The sequence below is a fragment of the Spinacia oleracea genome, chromosome 6 (genome assembly GCF_020520425.1).
Source record: "Spinacia oleracea cultivar Varoflay chromosome 6, BTI_SOV_V1, whole genome shotgun sequence".
Lineage (NCBI taxonomy): Eukaryota > Viridiplantae > Streptophyta > Magnoliopsida > Caryophyllales > Amaranthaceae > Spinacia > Spinacia oleracea.
In genome coordinates this window covers 138,001,153-138,022,312 of record NC_079492.1, presented here as the reverse complement: position 1 = coordinate 138,022,312, position 21,160 = coordinate 138,001,153, and the positions used below count along the sequence as shown (strand labels likewise).

The 21,160-nt window shown below is 36.3% G+C and overlaps 1 protein-coding gene across 1 annotated transcript; it reads right to left on the bottom strand.

Moving 5' to 3' along the window:
• Positions 1-9,026: 9,026 nt before the first annotated feature.
• LOC110784987 (protein N-terminal and lysine N-methyltransferase EFM7) lies at positions 9,027-19,651 on the bottom strand. The gene is made up of 7 exons (XM_021989432.2): positions 19,493-19,651; positions 19,348-19,406; positions 18,139-18,272; positions 17,395-17,540; positions 16,096-16,167; positions 9,556-9,660; positions 9,027-9,466 (listed from the first exon to the last, which is right to left on the bottom strand). The coding sequence occupies exons 1-7, from the start codon at positions 19,551-19,553 to the stop codon at positions 9,315-9,317; spliced, it is 729 nt and encodes a 242-aa protein (XP_021845124.1). The 5' UTR covers positions 19,554-19,651; the 3' UTR covers positions 9,027-9,314.
• Between the last annotated feature and the right edge of the window lie 1,509 nt (positions 19,652-21,160).

Sequence of the window (21,160 nt, the reverse complement as noted above, 5' to 3'; positions counted from 1 at the left end):
ATTCCAGAAGAATAACTCTACAAGGTGTGTCGAATGAGAAAGTCGTTGTATGGATTGAAACAAGCACCTAGATGTTGGTTCCAGAAGTTGTCGACGGCACTGACGCACTATGGCTTTCGACAGTCGCTGTCGGATTATTCGCTCTTCACTCTGTCTAAAGGTACGTTGCAGCTGAGTGTGCTCATTTATGTGGACTTTCCCATAGAACATAATCATAAGTTGGCATTGGCAGACGGGCCAGACCTGCCGGATGCTGAGCAGTATAGGCGTCTGAGGACGTCTGGTTTATTTGGCTGTCACGCGACCAGACGTCGCTTACTCCGTACATGTCCTATCTCAATTTATGCAAGCACCAAAGGAGGCACATTGGGAAGCAGCTTTGCGAGTAGTGAGATACTTGAAGAAGTGTCCGGGTCAAGGTATACTACTCTGGTCGGATAGTGCGTTGCAGTTGGAGGGGTGGTGCGATTCGGATTGGGCGGGGTGTCCAATGACGCGTCGGTCGGTGACTGGATGGTTTGTGTCACTTGGTATGTCGCCAGTTTCTTGGAAGACCAAGAAACAACATATTGTTTCTCGGTCGTCTGCTTGTTAGGTTATGATACATATGACAATTCATAAATCATGCGGAAAAAACCATTAAGCCAGGAATACATATTATTTACACATAATCATATAGCATAATTTAGATGCATACTCTTTGTTGCGTGCCTTCCCTAGCTGCGCCCGAACCGAACAAGAACAAGTCTTTAGGACTCCAAGTGTCGTCCCTCCGTAGATAGTCCACAGCACGTCCGGATCCGCCTTAAGATTGACCAACTAGAATCGCCCTTAAGGTACTATTATTTTCGGCTAAATGGGCAAGAGTTATGGCTGATTTTTCTGCTTAAAAATCCTAGTTTTGAATACTTGAAAACTTATGTATAAATAATGACCCCTAGGCCCTTATTTATAGAGGTATGGAAAAGGAATTGTAATCCTACTAGGATGTGGATTTGTTAATTAGAACTTTATTAGGACTCTAAATAACAAAGCAATTCTAATAAGATTAGGATTTTAATCTTCGCACGAATCCCAATAGAATTAGGATTTCCGGCATACGCATCGCACAAGCCGTGCACCCGCGCAGGCCTTGCGGCCCACGACAAGCGCACAGCCCATGTGCGGTGCTGCGTGCGCGCGCGCGCCCTTGGCTGGGCCTGGCCTTGCGCTGGGCCTGGTCGAGGCGTGCGTTGCGTGCGGCTCGCTGGGCGATGGCCTGGCTTCGTGCTGGGCCTTCGTCTAGCGGGCCTCGTCCGATGCTAATTCGTACGATACGCTTCCGATTAAATTCCCGATTCCGGAATTCATTTCCGATACGAACAACATTTAATATTTCCGATTCCGGAATTAATTTCCGTTTCGAACAAATATTTAATATTTCCGTTTCCGGAATTATTTTCCGATTCCGATAATATTTCCGTTTCTGACAATATTTCCGTTTCCGGCAATATTTCCGATTCCGGCAATATTTCCATTTCCGATAATATTTTCCGATACGTACCATGTTTCCGTTTCCGGCAACATCTACGACTTGGATAATATTTATATTTCCGATATGATCCATATTTCCGTTTCCGGCAATATCATCGTTTCCGGAGTATTCATTTCTTGCCTGTGACGATCTCAGCTCCCACTGAAACCAAGATCCGTCGATTCCGAATATCCATAGTTGGAGTATTTAATGCCATTAAATACTTGATCCGTTTACGTACTATTTGTGTGACCCTACGGGTTCAGTCAAGAGTAAGCTGTGGATTAATATCATTAATTCCACTTGAACTGAAGCGGCCTCTAGCTAGGCATTCAGCTCACTTGATCTCACTGAATTATTAACTTGTTAATTAATACTGAACCGCATTTATTAGACTTAACATAGAATGCATACTTGGACCAAGGGCATTATTTCCTTCACTGCTGAGGCAGAATATCGGTCGATGGCAGCTCTGACGTGTGAGTTGAAGTGGTTGAAACAACTACTACGCGACTTGGGGGTGACACACGACCAAGGCATGAGGATGTACTGCGACATTCAGTCTGCGTTGCATATCGCACAGAATCCGGTGTTCCATGAAAGGACAAAACACATCGAATCAGATTGTCATTTCATTCGAGATGCAATCAAGGAAGGGATAATCAGTCCGTCGTACGTGTCGACGAAGGTTCAATTAGCAGATATCTTCACCAAAGCGTTGGAAAAGGCGCAATTTGAGTTTTTTTGCACAAGATGGGCATTCGAGATTTACATGCTCCACCTTGAAGGGGGATGTTAAGATATTAAATATTATTCTGTGAATATTCTGTAGAGTCCTAACTATGGTATGTTACCTAATGTGTAACCTACGATTTCGGTAACTGAGTTGTACTATATATACGTGTGTGATTAATGAGAATGATATGAGATTACACAATATTTGACAGGAGGAAATAATAAAATCTCAATTCACAAACCATCATTTATACTCCCTCCGTTCCATTTTTTTTTTCTCATTTTCATTTAATTCTTTCTTTTTAAAACTCATGTTTTCCTTCTGAAATACCCTTATAATTTTTTATAATGACACATTTGTCCAAAATTTTATAGAAAATGATTACCATATTGAATAAAATATTTACGAGAAAGTGTATTTTTAACTTTTAATTCAAGGATGGGTTGAGTAAACAAATCATTAATTATTAATCTCCTCCCAACAATGAATTGTGTACTTTCATATAAAAATACAAATGTATAATGATAATTGCAAATCACGTAAAATGTTGCAAATTCCTTAATTACCATGAAAAACATCAAACGAAAAAACATTATACGAAGGAGAGAGTATCAAAGTAGTCATTAACACGAGACGGATGGGTACGACTCGTACGAGTGATAACTAAGAATGACGTAGTACAAGGGTAGTACATACGAAGTACAACCCTGATACTTATAGTACTCCCTCTGTATTTATTTAAGGGATATACTTGTCTTTTTTGACCGTATTTATTTAAGAGATACACTTAGTAATTTATCAACTCCACCATCTAATTAAATAATCTATCTACACCACACCCCCACCACCCACCCCTTAAAATAACATGGTCCCCACTTATTTTACCTATTAAAATATCTACCCAACCTCACTTGTTATATTACTTTATTTAATTCAATTCTTCTTCTTAATACCTGGGCCCAGCCAAGTGTATCCTTTAAATAAATAAGGAGAGAGTATTACAAAGCTAGTTGTGCAAATGTATAATTTGGCTTGTATACAACTTACAAGTGCAAGCAGAATGGTATCATATTATTATTTCAAAATTATGCAAGATCGAGAAATAGAGCAGCGAATTGGTTAGCAAATAAGGGAATTGATCACCCTCGGTTGGAGTGGTATATGTTTGTAATAAGAGAACTACAGTCTACAATCACACACTCCATAGTCGCAAATAGTTAAGGACACGAGACAGCACTCACAGCAGAACCCTGCATTAATTTTTGACTTTTAGTTTTGTCTAAACTACGAGTATAGTGTAGCCATCGGCAGCGCTTGCCAGCTTGCGGGGTTGGTGGGTAGGGGCACCCGCCCCCAAGATTTTAAACAAAAACGTTTACATACTATTTAATGTAAAAATGGATTATAAAAATCTCTCAGCTTTAGTGATAAAGATTGTTGTGACATACTCCAACTTTATGTGTATTTGGTTTTGAACTCGACTCCTAGTAAGCACAATTTTATTTTTTTTATTTTTGACATTTTGCCCCTAGCCAACAAATAATTTATTATGTAGCTTAGCCCATGTTCCTTTTATACTACATACTATATTTTAATTCTATTCAGTTCAATTCATTCGGATCCATTCAGTTCAGTTCAGCTTCATTCACTTCAATTCAGTTCACTTGTAGAATAGGGCCTAACTACAAGTCTACAATGACATTAGGTTTGGTCATTTGCATATCTTGAGAGGTATTTTCCATTCTTACTCCTAGTTTTATTTCGAACTTTTAAGATTGTATTTTCGATGGACGTTGGTGGATATTTAGGGTCGCGTTATTGTTTAAGAGTATGGAGTTAGATTTTCGGAAAAGTAGGGTTTTTTCAGTTGGGATGGAAATATCATGGGGACGGAGAATCAGAGACTCGAAGTAGAAGAGTTTTTTAAAGGGATGATTGAAATGGCCTTACAAACAAGCTGGAGGCTGCCAGAATAACAATGTGTTTGGTTTGGCGCAAAACGTTTTCAGTGAAAAATAATTTTCTATGGAAAACACATTTCAAGGAAAATACAATTTCAAACACGTTTTACTTTAGTTGGTTCCTTATAAGAAAAATAATAGAAAAAAGAAAATGGGAGAAGATGAGAGAAGATTAATGGGAAGAAGGAAGGGGGGGTTAATGAAAAAGAGTGGAAAAGCTGTTTTCATTCCTTTCAAATGGAAAAGGTTTTTCCACTTTTGAGGGAGTTATGAAAATTTATTTTATATCCCTTGTCAAACCAAACAACGTAAAATGATTGACAATGGCGGAAATCATTTTCAATAAAAACATTTTACACCAAACAGATCTTCAATGGAGTAAGAAGGGGGTTTAAGGGGGTGGGTAGAGGGTGATGGGGACCAGGGGATGAATTTCTTTAAAAGGGCAAATGTGTACATTCATGTAAATGTGGGTGGTTTTAGGAAAACGAAAGCATCATTTAAAGACCCCTGAAAATATGGGCTTTTGAAATAGGGGTGTGACATAAATCTTGTTGTTTAGCAACCAACTATCAAAAGATCAAACGATTCGACCCATAGCTCTTTAAAGGATCGACAACTTTTGTGTAAGACCGCCTTACCGTAAAGACCACTTTCACTGTTTAACTCATTGTTTTCATTACTAAACTAATTAGTTTCAGTGCGTAACTAATTAATTTTATTGTTTAACTAATTGGTTGTAGTGCTTAACTAATTAGTTATAGTGCTTAACTAATTGATTCCATTACTTAACTTATATGACTCCAACGGGGTCTTTTGTGTAAGACCGCCTTACATAAAAGTTTGTATTAAACGATTTAAAACGTGGGAAATTTTATGAAGATGGGAGGGGTTAACACTATAGCAGACTTTATTTAGCAACTGAATGAATGGGTAACAGCTCCTTATGTCTGGATCTCCTTTAATTAATGACAGGAAGGAAATTTGGGATAGCTTATTACAAATTCTAAGTTTATATCCTAAATGTATAATCTTAGGTGATATAAACCAAGTTGAATTTTTTGAGGATAAACTAGGTGGCCGAAATGTGATTGAAGGATGGGATGATTTCAACCAATTTCGTTTACAAGGTAACCTTCTCGAAGTACCTTTTTCGGGTCCTAGATTCACCTGGACTAATAAGAGGCAACATAACCATCTCATTTTGGAACGTCTGGATCGAGGTTATATGTCTAATGAGTGGTTTGTGGATTTCCCGGATAGTAAAATCTTAAACCAACCTTTCATTGCCTCCGATCATTCTGCAATTGTTTTTGTTAACGATTGTGTTTTACTAAAAAAATCAAGACCATACCAAATTGAAAATTGGTGTCTTCAATTTGAGGAAGTTTGTAAGCTAGTTGATGAGGTTTGGAAGGATAAGTTTCATGGTTCTCCTATGTTTTTATTATCTAGAAAACTAGTTACCCTTCGACTGAAGATTAAGTCTTGGTGCCTTAGAAATAAAAAATCTTGGGGTGTTAACTGGAAAGAATTAAATGACAATCTTTCGGCAACTGCTATGAATGTGGGTAATCTGAACCAAGCTGACGATTATATTCAAAAAGTTGACAAATCTTATTCTGAAGCTTCTATCAAAGTGCAGTTCTGGAGACAAAGAATGAAAGAGAATTGGATAAAGGAGGGAGATATTCCATCTTCTTTGCTCTATTCCAGAGTTAAAGTGAGGCAGAAAAAGAACGAAATCTTAACTCTTAAAGATGATAGAGGTTCTTGGGTTGAGGGTCAGAATGAGGTTCAAAGACTAGTAGTAGATAGTCTCAAATCGGTTTTCAATAGTGATGTTGTGGTGCAACATAGTGATGATGTGGAAATGGTAATAAGGGAGTTGGGGTTGCCTCAACTTTCAGACAATCACATCTCTTATCTACAAAGAGGTTTTTCAGATATTGAAATTAAGGATGTTATGTTTTCAATGGGGGATTCGAAGTCTCCAGGGCCAGATGGTTTCACTGCAACATTTTTCAAGAAACATTGGGTTAGGGTAGGTTCATCAGTGTGTCAAGCGGTTCGGAGTTTCTTCACCACAGGGTACCTTCTTAAAGAGTGGAATCACTCCTTGTTGGTTATGATTCCAAAAAGAGATTTGCCAGATGATACAGGTCATCTTAGACCAATAAGCTTGTGTAATACGATTTACAAATGTGCCTCGAAATGTTTGGCAGTAAGGTTAAAGTCAGTTCTTCCAAGTATTATATCTCCGTCTCAACATGCTTTTATCTCTGGTCGTTTCATAGAGTCATGAAGCCATTGAAAAAATAAATTGTCATCGTAGAGGTGGTAGTTACCTTGGTTCACTTAAAATCGACATGAGCAAAGCCTACGATAGAGTTCACTGGGATTTTCGTATTCGAGTTCTTAGAGGTTATGGTTTTCCACAACATTGGATTAGGTTGATTCATCAGTGTATTTCTACAGTGTCCTACAAAGTTTTGATTAATGGGCAGTCATCTGAGAAGTTCTTTCCTAGATGCGGAATTCGGCAAGGCGATCCTTTATCTCCTTTTTTGTTTCTCTTCTGTATGGATATTTTATCAAGAATGTTGCAGCTAGGGACTGATCTTAAGCTTTTCAAGGGTTTAAACTTGTCAAGAGGAAGTCAACAATTGACACATCTCTTCTTTGCGGACGACGCTCTACTCTTCTTCACTGCTACGAAAAATAGTTGTGGTGCAGTGTCAAACATTCTACAGCGTTTTTGTGGAATATCAGGTCAACAACTTAATCTGTAAAAGTCTTTCTTTAAAGTAAGTCCTAATACACCAGCTGCAATGCGTCAACAGTTCAAAGATATTTTGAAGATGGAATTAGTTCAGAATATAGGCACTCATTTAGGGGTTCCAATTGACTTGGTGGGAAAGAAGCATACTAATTTCCAATTTATACTGGATAAGGTTGCAGCAAAAATCACTGCTTGGAACTCTTGCAACCTTTCGCAATCTCAGAAATTAGTCTTGATCAACACTATTTTAATAGCGTCGGCTTCCCATGTTTTCAGCTGCATGGAAGTTCCTTCATCAATTACTTCTAAATTGGATTCTATTATTACAAGGTTCTTCTGGGCTAGTAAAGGTAACACAGGGATTCATTGGGTTAATAGGAGAATCTCACAGTCTCCTCGAGGTCTTGGTGGTTTAGGTATTCGAAGTTCTTCCTTTTTAAATAAATCTCTACTTATGAGGCAAGCATGAAGACTTAATAATAACCCTCATTCAATGTTAGCAGAGGTGGTTGATAAGAAATTGTTGAGACCCCTTAGTACTGGGATTAGATCGTCTCTTATTGGTCGTCGACTTTCTTGGGGTATGAGGGGTCTGGGTAGGGCTTCCAATCTTATTCTTCATGGTTGTAACTGGAAGGTTGGAAAAGGGAAATCAATTGTTGCAGGAAGAGATAAGTGGGTGAATGGGGACATTCCTGTTTTCAGTTCTAATGTAACCCTTCGGCAAGCTAACGATTGGAAAGTTCATCACTTCATTCTTCCTTTAGTAGGAGGGTGGAATCACGAGAGGATTAATTCAAGTTTTGAATTCTCTGATGCTCGAAGGATAGTGGGAATGGAGCTACCCTCAAACGAAGTAGAGGACTTCCTTTATTGGAAGTTTCACAAGTCTGGTAAACTTACGGTGAAGACTGCTTATGCTATGCTAGAAGAGTCTAATGACTATGACTTTCATTCAGTAGGGGATTTCTACAAAACCCTTTGGTCTATAAACATTATTCCTAAATGGAAAATGTTTATTTGGAAACTGCTTCATAATGGGATTGCCACGGAGGTCAATCTCGGTAAGAAAGGTATTCAGTTGTCAAAATTGTGCGAAGGGTGTAGTGTGGGGGATGAAGATATACAACATCTTTTTCGTTTTTGCAGTATTGCACAGGATGTTTGGAGGAGTGGTTCACTCGGTATCCATTCAAATCTCAATGAAACCATGTCGTTTAAAGAATGGTTTTTGTTTTATATCCGACTATTTCAACGTCAGGATGGTAATAATAGTCCAAGGAGTGTATATTTCATAAGTACACTTTGGAGTTTATGGATGGTTAGGAATAACCATGTCTTTAGAGGTGAAATTACTACGATATCGAGAATTCATAACATCATTAAGATAGGTTTGGATGATCATAATATTCTACAGCAACATCATTCACCTTTCTTAAGATTTCGCCATCCACCAGATTTAGATCCACCCTACCCTCCGGGTTTCTACAGGGTAATCTTAGCAGGTGTCGAAGGATTAGAGGCCTCATCGACAATTGCGATTGATGGTTCGTGGTACAAGGAGACTAAGAAGGAGACTAAGAATGCAGGTATGGCTTGGGTTTTGGTTTCTCAACAGGTTCAGAGCGACAGGGTGTTAGGGGGAGCTCAAGCAGGTTCTACGGTGTCAGCTCTCCACACTGAGGTTTTGGCTTGCCTTCTGAGTTTGCGCTTGCGCTGGGCAGAACAAGCAGGGTTTTCTAGAGTCACAATTTTTACGGATTCACAAAGCCTTATCGACCTTTTACGATCTAACGAGGCAACGGATATACAGCTGATCTGGACAATTGCGGAGATTCGACGGATTGGTTTGCATTAACAAGGTTGATAGACAGAGGGTTCAAAAGGCGCACGAATTGGCAAAGGCAGCTGCTACTTTTCTTTTATCGTTTTCTAATTTTCCTTAGTTTGTTTGTTTTAGCTCATGTAAAAATAAAAAATAAAAAAAAAAAAAAAAAAACAGCTCCTTATGTCGGTTTCACTAACACCATCGCACCATTATAAATGCAGTAAACTTCTATGAAAAAAATGTTGTCCATGAAGATTTCATTCTACCAAACTATAACATCATACTGTCTTTTCTTAAACTAATTTTTTTTTTAAAAAAAAACTCATTTGACGTAACCTAAAATCATACTTTGTAAGTCATTTAGCTATGGGGCAGAAAAAAGCGCATAATATGTGTAGTAGAGGTTAAAAGCGGGGCAGGGCAAAGAAAAACGAGAAAACTCAATTGTCGATTGATTTATCGAGGGTTAGGAACTAACCCTTAACCATTTAACATCACTCTTTACAGATAGAGGTGATGCAATAAACACGGGATCCAAGATGCTCGACCTTCATACCAGCATCCTCGCAACCCTTGAAGAAGAGGGTTTCTTCGTCTTTACCTATTCTGCGTCTCCAACTCATCAAAAAAGCAGGACAACGCAATCCTGGTGAAGTGTTATGCACAACGAACTTTAGTTTCTGAGCGTTAATCACAAGTAAGCATCGAAAATGATTGGTCAAGAAGAAATTATACCACTATCTTGTTCATTTTGAGGTGACGTCTTCATGTTTTCTTTCGGTTGGTAAGACTTTAGAAGAAAGGATAATGTCTTGATCAAGTTTGGATACTGTTTCACATCTACAAGAAATAGCAAAATAACAATTCACCCATTAAAACATTTCGTATGGAATGAGTTACCCCAACGAAGACGACATTAATCATATAATTATAACTCTGAAAGGGAATCTTCTTCACAAATAAGTCATTTTGCCAGAAAGCACCTAAATTATTTTGACACAAAACCTACTCAATAAAGTATCGTTACTATCTTGTGACAGAATGCATAAACTGTCCTTATGTTCTTCTGAACAAGTAGTACTAGCTTAATTCAAGTCATAATTCCACCAAAATCAAATTATCACGTAAATTATCCAACAAAAATAGTTATCAACAGAATTATATTTAAATTGTATAAATAATGATTCAAACATAACCCAAAAGGATGTTTTAGACATTATAATTTCAAATAAGATTGTTCAAGTAGGTTGTATCGGATCTGATATACCAAAAGTAAGAAGGCAACTCTGTACCTAAAACAAAGTGAATTAGATGGTGTTTCTAAAATTTCCTATTCATCAAGTGAGTCGCGACAAATTTTCCCAAGATGTAGACGGAGTACAATTTTCCCAAAATTGAATTAAGTGGTCTTTTAGGTCACTCGCATTCAAGCTTTAAACATCACATGCACCTTAATCAGCCTAAATCATATATTTTGGATGTGTGTGTACCTATTTCTGTTTTTACAGGATAGGCGTACCTAGTACCCGAGTGTGTGTAAGAAATTGTAAAATTTTCCCAAGATGTAGATTGAGTACCATTTTCCCAAAATTGAATTAGGTGGTATTTCAGGTCACTCGCATTCAAGCTTTAAACATCACATGCACCTTAATCAACCTAAATCATATATTTGGATGTGTGTGTACCTATTTCTGTTTTTACAGGGTAGGCGTACCTAGTAACCGAGTGTGTGTAAGAAATTGTAAAGTTTTCCCAAGATGTATACGGAGTACCATTTTCCCAAAATTGAATTAGGTGGTGTTTCAGGTCACTCGCTTTCAAGATTCAAATATCACATGCACCTTAATCAGCCTAAATCATATATTTGGATGTGGGTGTACTACCTATACCGAGTGTGTGTAAGAAATTGTAAAATTTTAACCCAAATCTTTAATCAACAAATGTACCAACCTCCTAAAAAAGAGTTCAAAAACAAGGTTTAGACTCTGGTTCAGCCGCCAAACAAGAGTCGGCTTACTCCATAGCATGAGCACAATACACTGTTTAACTTGGTAAGAGCATGTAAAGCTCAAGCCCAAGACAGTTGGGTTAGGATAGAAGAGAGGCTATTCGGTGAGCCACAAGGGTTCAGGACTCTGTACTGCACTACTGCATGCTATACTGAATTTACCTGCCATTCACCAACAGAACTTAGTAGCCTATCTAGAACATTGAAGTCGCATGTGATGAATGAGCAACCCATGGGACGTCCTGACTCCTGAGTAGACCTGTCAAACGGGTCAGCCGGGTCGGGTTATAAAAAATTATTTTCGGGTTCGGGTTTAATTGGGTCGGTCACTTTCGGGTTTGGGTTTACAAATGCTTGTTCAAGACCTAGAACTTTCGGGTTCGGGTCGACCCAACGGGTTGAGATATTTTAAAACGCGCATTATATTTTCATTAATTTAGGTGATAAATATACAAAATATGGGCACAAATTAACAAATTTTCTTACACAAGTTTATATTTAGTCAAATTCAACCATAAAATGGCGTATAATTCAAATTAAAATCATATTACACACAACAATAGTAAAAACAACGTGTTTATTATGCTTAAATTTTCTCATAATCTCATTTATTACTATAAATACAATGATTTTAAATCGGTCGGGTTTTGACCCATTACTTTTCGGGTTTCTCGGGTTCAGATAAAATTGGATTACGGGTCACAAAATCTTGTTCAAGACCCAGTAATTTCGGGTCGGTTTTCGGGTCGGGTCGATTTTTGACAAGTCTACTCCTGAGGGAACAATTGACTGATCTAAGGGCCCGTTTGGTTGGACCTCTTGGAATGGGCTGGAATGGAGTTAGAATCCATTCCACACATATTCTTGTTTGGTTGGTGTTTTTTGGTATGGAATCTCACACCCAAGGGGTTCTAATTCTACCCTAAACCACTGGAATCTCATACCCATCTCACCCCCTAAGATTCAATATCCATTTCACCCATGATACAAACCCTAACTCACAAAAGATAGAGGAGCAACATTGGTGTCTCACCACTTTGGATCCAACCACCCATGACCTTTCTTCTTCTCCGACACAGACCAACAGCCAACGCGTCCATCTCAGAAGCCGACGACCATCACAGGTGTTCTTCTCCGGCTATTTGTTTCTGCTTTAATTGTCGTTTGTTGTTTAAGTTGGAATGTGGACATTGCTGGATTGAGTTTTTAGAATTTAGGTGTGTGACTTCGGCGGAGAAGAAGCAAAACCGCAACTGTAATGGGTTTTCATTTCCAAGTGCAATTTTTTTTATTTCACTACTTTACTTGTTTTAACTTTACTTTTCTTAATAAAAAAAAACCTTTACTTTTCTTATTTTTATTGAACATAATACACATTTTGGTTATGTAATTAATTTATTTTTAAAAGTAATGCCTTCAAGGATAATTAATTATCAGTTTTATTTAAAAAATATTAAAGTAAGTTGCAGAAAATAAAAAATATAGGGAATAAGATGGGTAATATATGAGGATAAAAAATCCATTTGAGTGAACCAAACCATACATATTGGACATTGAATCCATTCCATTAGTAAGCCAAACAATTCCATATTGGTATGGGGTTTAGAATCCATCCCTCCAAGGTATGGATCTCCATACCATTCCATTCCAGTTTTACGAACCAAACGACCCCTAAAAGCTTTTTGGTTGGCTGAGTAATAATCTAAATACGTGGGCAGTGGTCAGCAACACAGCACTGCTACTTGTCAGCCTCATAAATAATCTTTCACTGAGACTTAGACTCTCTTTGTTGAGCATAGAACATGCATTTTTCTTTGCATGGATGGTAATTGAAAGGAAGATCATCCCCTTCTCCCACCTTTCACTTTCTGGAATAACTATGACTACTATGAATGTTAGTAACCAATTTTCTTCCAATTTAAACAAGTATATTATGAACAATCTCAGTTGCTGCTTTTTTAACAAAGGTATCTGTATGAATAATCCCTATTATCATAATGTTGCATACTAGCAGATCAATACCAGTTTATGGTGCCCAAAACTACCTTATTTTCTGTCGCTGTGTGTTTTAAAGATTGTTCCACCACAATGTTTTCGTCTCCATTTCTTCTCTCTCCCTTCCCTTCTCCCTCCTCTGGTCACTGGATTAATCTTCCTCTACCTATCCTTATAATGGCTTAATAAAATCCGAATTTCTCGGAACACAAATTAACTAGAAAATTTAGCAGAGGAACGACAAATAATTGCTATAAACCTTGCCATTCATACTTCTATCTTCAACTACAACTCAAAGTCAGTCCCCCATACCGGAAGAAGCAAAGAGAAGGTGAGGGACAATGCTACAAGAGAATGCATCTAATTTATTGGAATGCATGGGTGCGGGTGTGGACACATGTCTTCTTTTTTTTAAAAAAAAAAATCAAAATGGGCACAAGTCGCGTAACTGGATTGAGTGGGAAAAGCTGAAAAGGGAAATCAAGTAGAAGATTCAGTTGTCTATACTAAATGGGAGCAATGTAGTTGGTAGATATGCTGTCATTCCACGCCCTAAGGCCTCCATGAAAAGAACTAGTAAGAATTGTAGTGAAAATATCCATTTCAGCATCACCAGTAACAATGTAACTCTAGGTCCACTAACTTCGAGAAGAGCAATTGTTTGATTTTTCACATTGATTTCACAATTGGATCATGTTCTCAAAAAAGACAATACAACAATAAACATTTGTCGGATTAATTCATATTAAAATTTCCATAATTTCCTTGTACCATTTCAAAAGTAACTCCTTGGAAAGATGTTCGGAAGATCAGAACACTGTGGAACTACTGTAATACCCCAATATTTTATGATTTTATAAAATATACTTTTATCCAGAATAAGGTTAGAGTAGTATTTATCTATTATGAATGTTGTCCTAAATTAAATAGCCTAATTATATTTTTGAATAAAACCTATTTTAGTTTTAGTAGGACTCTTTTTACAAACATTATAAATACTCTTAAACCCTATTATTTTATAGTTCAGCCGTCGTGAGTTTAGGCATGAGTGTGTTCTTGATTGAAGAGAATATTAGTTGATCCTTGATAAAATCTTTATGTATCATAATTAGCATCATCCCTTAATGCTTCGGTTATCAAGCATGCAGACCAAATTTGTAATTCGTCGTATGTGAATCTGCGAGTTCGTGTGCTAGTGATTCTTGCTGCAAGTTTCAATTGGTTACTCGATATTAATGGAATAGGTAATCACCCGCACTGTTAACTTTGAGTTGTTAGATTATATTAATTATTGTTATATAGCCGTACTCTTATTAGCTTATTGGATTGCAGATGTGCGAAATTGTTATGTGATTTAGTCTTATGTGTTTATTACGTACGATTAACATTTACTTGTGCGTACACTTTAATGTCTCTGGTGTTCTTTTATATGATATTTTGACGATTTCTGATTTTTATACATGCGTATACATATTATATTGATACGAGTTCTTAATAGTTTTGGTGATAATATACTTTCAGTAGTAGTTTAGCTCAATTATAATTTACGCACCCATTGAGGATTTTGGCCCATTGAGGAGTTGGTTTTGTATTAGAATTAAGATTAGTGTAGCAGTAGTAGTATATTGAGGACTCATAGTTCAATGATTTGAGTTTGATCAAGAGCCACCGAGTGCCCAAAAGAATAGTTAAGGTACTAGATTTATAATAACGTGGGGTTCTTGTGCCAATATTGAGAAGTACATTATTTAACTTATGATAAGTACATTGATGATATTATGAGAAGGATGAGAATCGTCATATATACATATTATTGATTTGAGGCTCAACGTTATAGACCTTAGTCCTTGGCATGTTGGTAAGGAGATGATAACCATTAGTAGAAGAGCAAGATACGATCTTTATTATTTTCTTTATATCTCCAAAGTGGGATTTGGTCCAAAAGTGGCATTGACTCAGAGAGTCTTTCTTAGCAGCCATTGAGAGTTTCAAGTTTTTATACTTGTTGGTTTATTCATTCGAATTACCCATGTCCAAGGCTAGGTATAGAACAAAGAGCAAATATGGCACCTATTGGTTTGAGTACGTTTAGTAGAGGAAAAGATCATATTAATATATTTGAGGTTCATAGGAAGAGAATATTTATAGTTTCCATAGAGTATGGGGTTAGTCATACCTTTGGGATTATACGTGTAACGTAGTTTCATACTACGTTGTTTAAATGAACAAGTATTATTCTATATTGTTATGTTTTTATTACAAGTGATTACTCAGCTTTTTGCTGACGTGTGTGTTTATTTGCTATTTGTGTTTGCGGCCATGTCTTTTTCTTATGGTGGCCCTGCGACGATCCTTTTGGAATTTGTCCTCTATGGTGAGCAGTCAAGATTAACTGGTGCAGATTGATCGTGAAGGACTGTAGTTCAAGTTGTAGAAGCTCAAGTGTTATCGTTTAGTCCTTTATGACGGTTTAATACTTTTTGGTTGTAAATAGATCACCTAGTAATCGAGTTGTAATAGTTTGGGTTTTGTAAGCCTTAGCACTTGACATTGTAGTCAAGTGTGGCGGTGATACCTTCGATTTAGGTGTAAGCCTCCGCAATTTTCTGTAAAGTCTTGTATATTTCTTATTTATTTAAAGTTAGTAAATCGGGGGTGTTACAACTACTACTACTAATACTACTGTTTTTTTTCAAATATTTAATATTCTATTCTATTCCCTTTAAAATAAAGAGCTGAAAACTTATTTAGCGAATCCTACTTTAACTATTTATAGATATGTACCCCAGATCTTCCAAAACAGCCTCTTAACTGTCAACTGATTTAAGCTTCGCCTCAAAACCGTGCACATCAAGGCTTCACCTAATAAAAATAAGTGTCTAGGTTTGATATGTTCATATTTGCTAAACACTATTAGTCAAAATAAGCCCTGATAAGTTGAGACAAGTATAAATAAGGGCTAGCGAACAAGGTCAGTTCACAGGAGAAGTTCAGATAAGAGCTAAAAATTTCAGTGAAGTTTAGACTTCAGAGTTTGTAGGTAAAAGGAACTTCCCCGATCCCACACATAGGAATATGAGATAAACCAAGCTAGGTGGTTGTTATTGTTGTTATTGTCATTGTTGATAGATTCAGAAGTAGAAGTTATACTTGTTCTTGCTCCTAATCACTTGATAAAAGAAGATGCATTCAATCATACCAGGACACTAAATATGACAAAGATATCACTTATTCCATTATTTCAAAACTAATATTAGAGATAGCATACTTACATAACAAGATATCACTAGCAATTACCAGGTCCCAATTTGGATTGGCATTTGAAAAGGCATCTCCCCATGTATCTGAATATAGAACAAGCAGCAACTTGTTACCACTTATCAATCAAAAGCTTGAAGATGAATTCACATAGATTTAAAAATGAACAAAGATCAATTTGATTGTATGATATGGAATACTTTATTATCTTTTTTTCCGGTTTAATTACATGATGAGAATTTACATACAGCCAAACCCGCAAATGTCCACGCAAAGCCCTTAAAAGCTCTTTACCTTACCAAATCCCTTACACCAAATTTGCAGCCAAGAAGGGCAAACCCAAGATTCTTCATGAATCCCAAACATCTCCTCCAAAGGTAACTTGTCATTTCACAGTGTAAGAAAACTTCACTATTAGCAAGGCAAAGCAAGCAAATATCTGGCCTTCGCTTTTGGAGCATGTCATTAGTGGTAATCCTCTCTAACGCAAATGTCCACACAAAAGCCTCACCTTAACAAGTATATTCGCCTTCCAGATGAAGGAAATGCTGGAAACTTAGGGGTGTCCCCATCCACACTCGAGCTTCCTCTACTCTAGATAATGAAGATCCAGAGCCCCTAGTAAAGAAGAAAGTACCTCTAACTCCCTATCATGTGGTGACTTTCTAAAATGTAAATTCCATGAGTTACCACGGCAGAAACCAGACAGAGGGGCATTGCATAGTTAAGACAACTGAAATAGCCACCGAACGGAACTGGGCACAAAAAGGTTGCTCTCCCCTCCAAAAATCAAAAAACGAACACAGCAACCATTCCCTAATTTGAACTTCACTATAGGAAGGAAAAGATTGAAACCCTAGGAAATTAACTTCCAGGGAAAATCATGTGTTACACTAAGAACACTTTCAGCATCCCACCCATTTGGTGCAAACCATATTTTCTTTTTATGACTCGATGGCTCGATGCCACATGACTCGGAATCACGAGGAAAACTCCACAACAACTTTCTGACCAGAACAATATTTTTTTAGACCACTTTCCCAAAGCCTAGACCTTCTTATTCCTATGGCCGACAAACCATTTCACAAAGCAACAATTGAAATCATTAAATGATTAAGCCCTTACCAGCTGAATGCTTGACATACTGCAAGATGATAAAATTATTCAAACAGTTGGCCTAGTTAAATTATCAGGCAATACAAGTAAATTAATCCCAAATCTGAGGTTGCAGCATATCGTTCACAACAGTTTCTTAAGGTATAATGACAACTAGAAATCAAGATGAAAACATGAAATATTCATATGTAACTCACGCTTGACATGAGGTAGAGCGGGGATAACTCCATTGATCTTGCAGTTATAAGCTATGTTATCCTCGATTTCTTGATCATCATAGTCAGACGTTGTAATATCAATATGCAACAGTTTCTTCAAAAAGATAGCCAAGGCACCAGTCCCACTGCCATCAATAATTATGAACACAGTTAGTTTGATGATAACCTAGCAAACTAATGATTATAAAAGAAGATCAGCGTTATACAAAAATTGATCATTTTTGTCTCTATTGAAACACTTCTTGTAATAATAGTACCAACATTCTCTTTGATGTAAAATCGCAAACAAAGTATTTGAACAATGTTCTCATTGCAATTCAGGACTCTATGATTTTACTTTAAAACATACGGAGTAAAATCTTCCCATTTGCTATTCGATGGACTCAATTTACAGATTGACCATCAATATTAGACGGCTATTATTTGTCCATTTATCAAAGTTCTCTATGAAAATGTCACCAAACCAAATATTGCAGGAAGTTAGATGGTGGTGGGAATTTCAACCTTTTGTAAAACATAGACTCGAGTGTATACTTAGTTAGGAGTGAAAAAGATAAAAAAGAATGTCACAATTAGATGTTTCCACTACAAAAGCAGAAAAATGCATTAAAATTAAATATTAAAAGCCTTAATTCCTTAACATAAGACCTAGATTCCAATATTCTCGAATACTTAAAAAATAATGAATTTAGATAAAATTAGAAAGAAAAAGACATTACATGCCTCCCCAATTCAATGACATGCCTCCCTCCTATCCAAGACTGGTGTTGAACCAACCATTCTGCAAAAGCAAATGTACCTGGCCATAGCAAATTAGCATTTAGCTGGTGGAAGGCGAATTCTCGGACGACCAACTCCTGCAATTGCAAGAAACACAAACAAAGATCGCAGCGTAACTATCAGCATGAAAATAACTGTAACATAAGAACAAGATGGAAATTTTCCTTAGCTAAATCCCTGAAAATAAGAACAAGAGGCATAACTATCAGCATTTAAGTCACACCCTTATTGAATACTTTGCATTACCTGTGACAACTCTAATTCATTCATCTTTTAGAAAAAACTGAACAGTTGGCCAACAAATACTGATGAACATTCCTTACTATATCGCATAGCATACAATCAGCATAACAGGGTGAAGTTTGGTGTGAGATTTACAGCCTCGCCATTACAAATGTAGCAGACCCCTTTCCTTATTAAAAGTTTTTCCAGAGACTATTGATTGAAATCTATGTTGCTTAGACTCTGCATTTCATCTCAAGTACAAAAGAACTCTGACACTCCGACATGAGTATCAGAGTATGGACACTTGACAATTCATTTTGGACAGAATAAAAAAACTTTCCATACAAATAGCCAAGTTTGACACTTAAAATAATATTTTTGTCTAAATGAGTTCCTGAGTCTGAACAACATAGTTGAAAAAGCATTTAGTGACCTGCTGATATGAAACAGAAGTTGTTAGCCAAGATAATTTATTTAGTTTTACCATAACCTAACCAAAATGCTAGTTACGATACTCCGTACAATCTTCGTCTAACAAGTTTGGCAACTCTAACCAATATAATGGGTAATTTAAGTACTATTACTTCTGTAATACATTTATCATTTTTTTTTTTTTTGACATTCACATTTATCATATTATAACTCCTTAACAAAATCTATAACTACATTGAAGTAGCATATTTGTGTCAGTAGCTCAAACATCAAACATAATTGATAATTTCACTATAACTACTTTTCTCAATTTAGCCAACTAGTAAATCAAAACTGGAATTAGATTTAATTTTTTCCTAATAAACATTACAAGGCTATAAAAACATGATACTCTAAACTGCAATTTTCTTTACTAAAAAGCAATTAAAAATTAAACGGAACTACAAAATAAATAAGAGCAAATGAAATTGAAAGGGTGTAGACTATATAACTCACCATTCCTGGGAATCGGTGGGTCCTTTCCACAAAATTTTGATGGGTATTGAGTTCTTCATCTGCTCAAGCAAAAAGCGCAGTAATTTGTAAAATAAATTGGTAAAATAATAACAGTTATTTGGAGAGAGAGAGGAAGAGAGGGTACCGGAAGAGTTGTCAGAAGTATCGCCGAAGAGGGAAGAAGGGGAGAAGAGAGCAGTGTCCATTTTCTGATACAACCAAGGTTAGCAGTTTTGGTATGGTGGGGAAGGTTAGGGAAATCAATCTCCAACTCAAATGTGTTCAACTGCTCGCACTCCGTAGTAAACTTTGACCTTCGTCAACCAAAATATGGTTTATACACTCGGTTACACAATGCTCAATGTATACCCTGTTTTACAAAGAACATATAGTTCAAATACAAAAAATATATTGTTCATACCCAAAGAACATATAGCTAATGAAAATATAGTTCAAATCCATAGAACATATAGTTTAAATATTTCACTAGTACATGTACATTAAAATCGTTCTAAATGTTAACTAGATTTTCAATAAATGTTCAACAGGGTGCACAATGAGCACTGTGCACCCGAGTGTATAATCCAAATTGCGTTCGTCAACGCTGTGAGACGCAAATCTTACCAAAAACTAAATACTGACTTAACAAATTCTTATTTACGAGTGATATATAATTCAGAATAAAAACTCACTCAAAATGCTTAAAAGTTATTAATGTAAAGTTATTTATTTTTAGTGACAAAAATTTTCATTTTAATACTCCATAAAAATATTTTTCAAAATCAATAATAATGTATAAACTTAATCATCTAACCCTTTAAAATGTATATCTATCAACTTTTTTATAATATAAAATTAATTAAAACATATTAAAAGTAACAAAACACTAGGTAAACGTTACAAAAAAAAATAGGTAAAACTTATTCTGAAGTACAATAAATTTACGCAAATTATTTGTACACCTTGTGTGTATAATACCTTTTGATACTACTCCGTACTACTCTACTTTGTTGCTAATTTTTTGGTCCTAATCGTTTGCCTCACACATCAAAAACACTTTGATAAGAGTTGTTTAAGTGAAATTGAGAAAAGATTAAAAAAATAGTTAGACCATTTAAATATTTCACATGAGAGTAAAGTTGTGGTAGTCATGAACAAATAATAGTAATATGACAATCCTTTAAAGACAGAGTAAAATGTCAATTGCGGCAAATAAAAAGGAACAGAGAGAGTATTTAGCTAATGAAATCATATTTTCCGACTTTTGGTTATCGATGGTCCAACATAATACTTAGAATAACCAATTACCAAGATTCTTGGTCAGCCATTTACCCTTAATTGGAGCACACGGGACAAGAGGGTTGGTCACTGTTGTCGGCGGCGAACACCTCGGTTATTCACCCAACAAGAATACCACTACTTGTGGAGTACTTTGTAGTAGAATTACAGTTCTTTATAAATTTTTAATAAAGACCGTCTAATTAAAACAACTAGTTTGTGGCCCGGGCGTTGCTCCGGGTTTTACTTTTAGTGGGATTTACTTATTTTAAATATGTGCGTAAGTGGTGCTACTATCTGATTTCCATGCAAGATCAGTGGCCGTTCAACAAACTTCTTTCCCATATCCGAAAATCAAAACAAAGTCGAGTTCTCTTCTTCATGATTAGTTGATTATTATACTCTTGCCAATGTTTCCCTCTTCCGCAGTCATAATTACACTCGATTACCCTAAGTTTTTTTTATTTTTCAAGTTTAAGTTGATAAGAGAAGAATTGTACATTTATAAGTTAAGTAATTAATTCCCTTTTGTTTT

Bases quoted from the DNA above. Each gene is read 5' to 3' on its own strand.
- LOC110784987 (XM_021989432.2), bottom strand. From the start codon at position 19,553: ATGGACACTGCTCTCTTCTCCCCTTCTTCCCTCTTCGGCGATACTTCT. The intron at 18,273-19,347 runs GTGAGTTATATA...TTGCAATTGCAG, and splicing joins CCCACCGATTCCCAGGAATG to GAGTTGGTCGTCCGAGAATT. The intron at 9,467-9,555 runs GTATAATTTCTT...ACACTTCACCAG, and splicing joins TCAAAATGAACAAGATAGTG to GATTGCGTTGTCCTGCTTTT.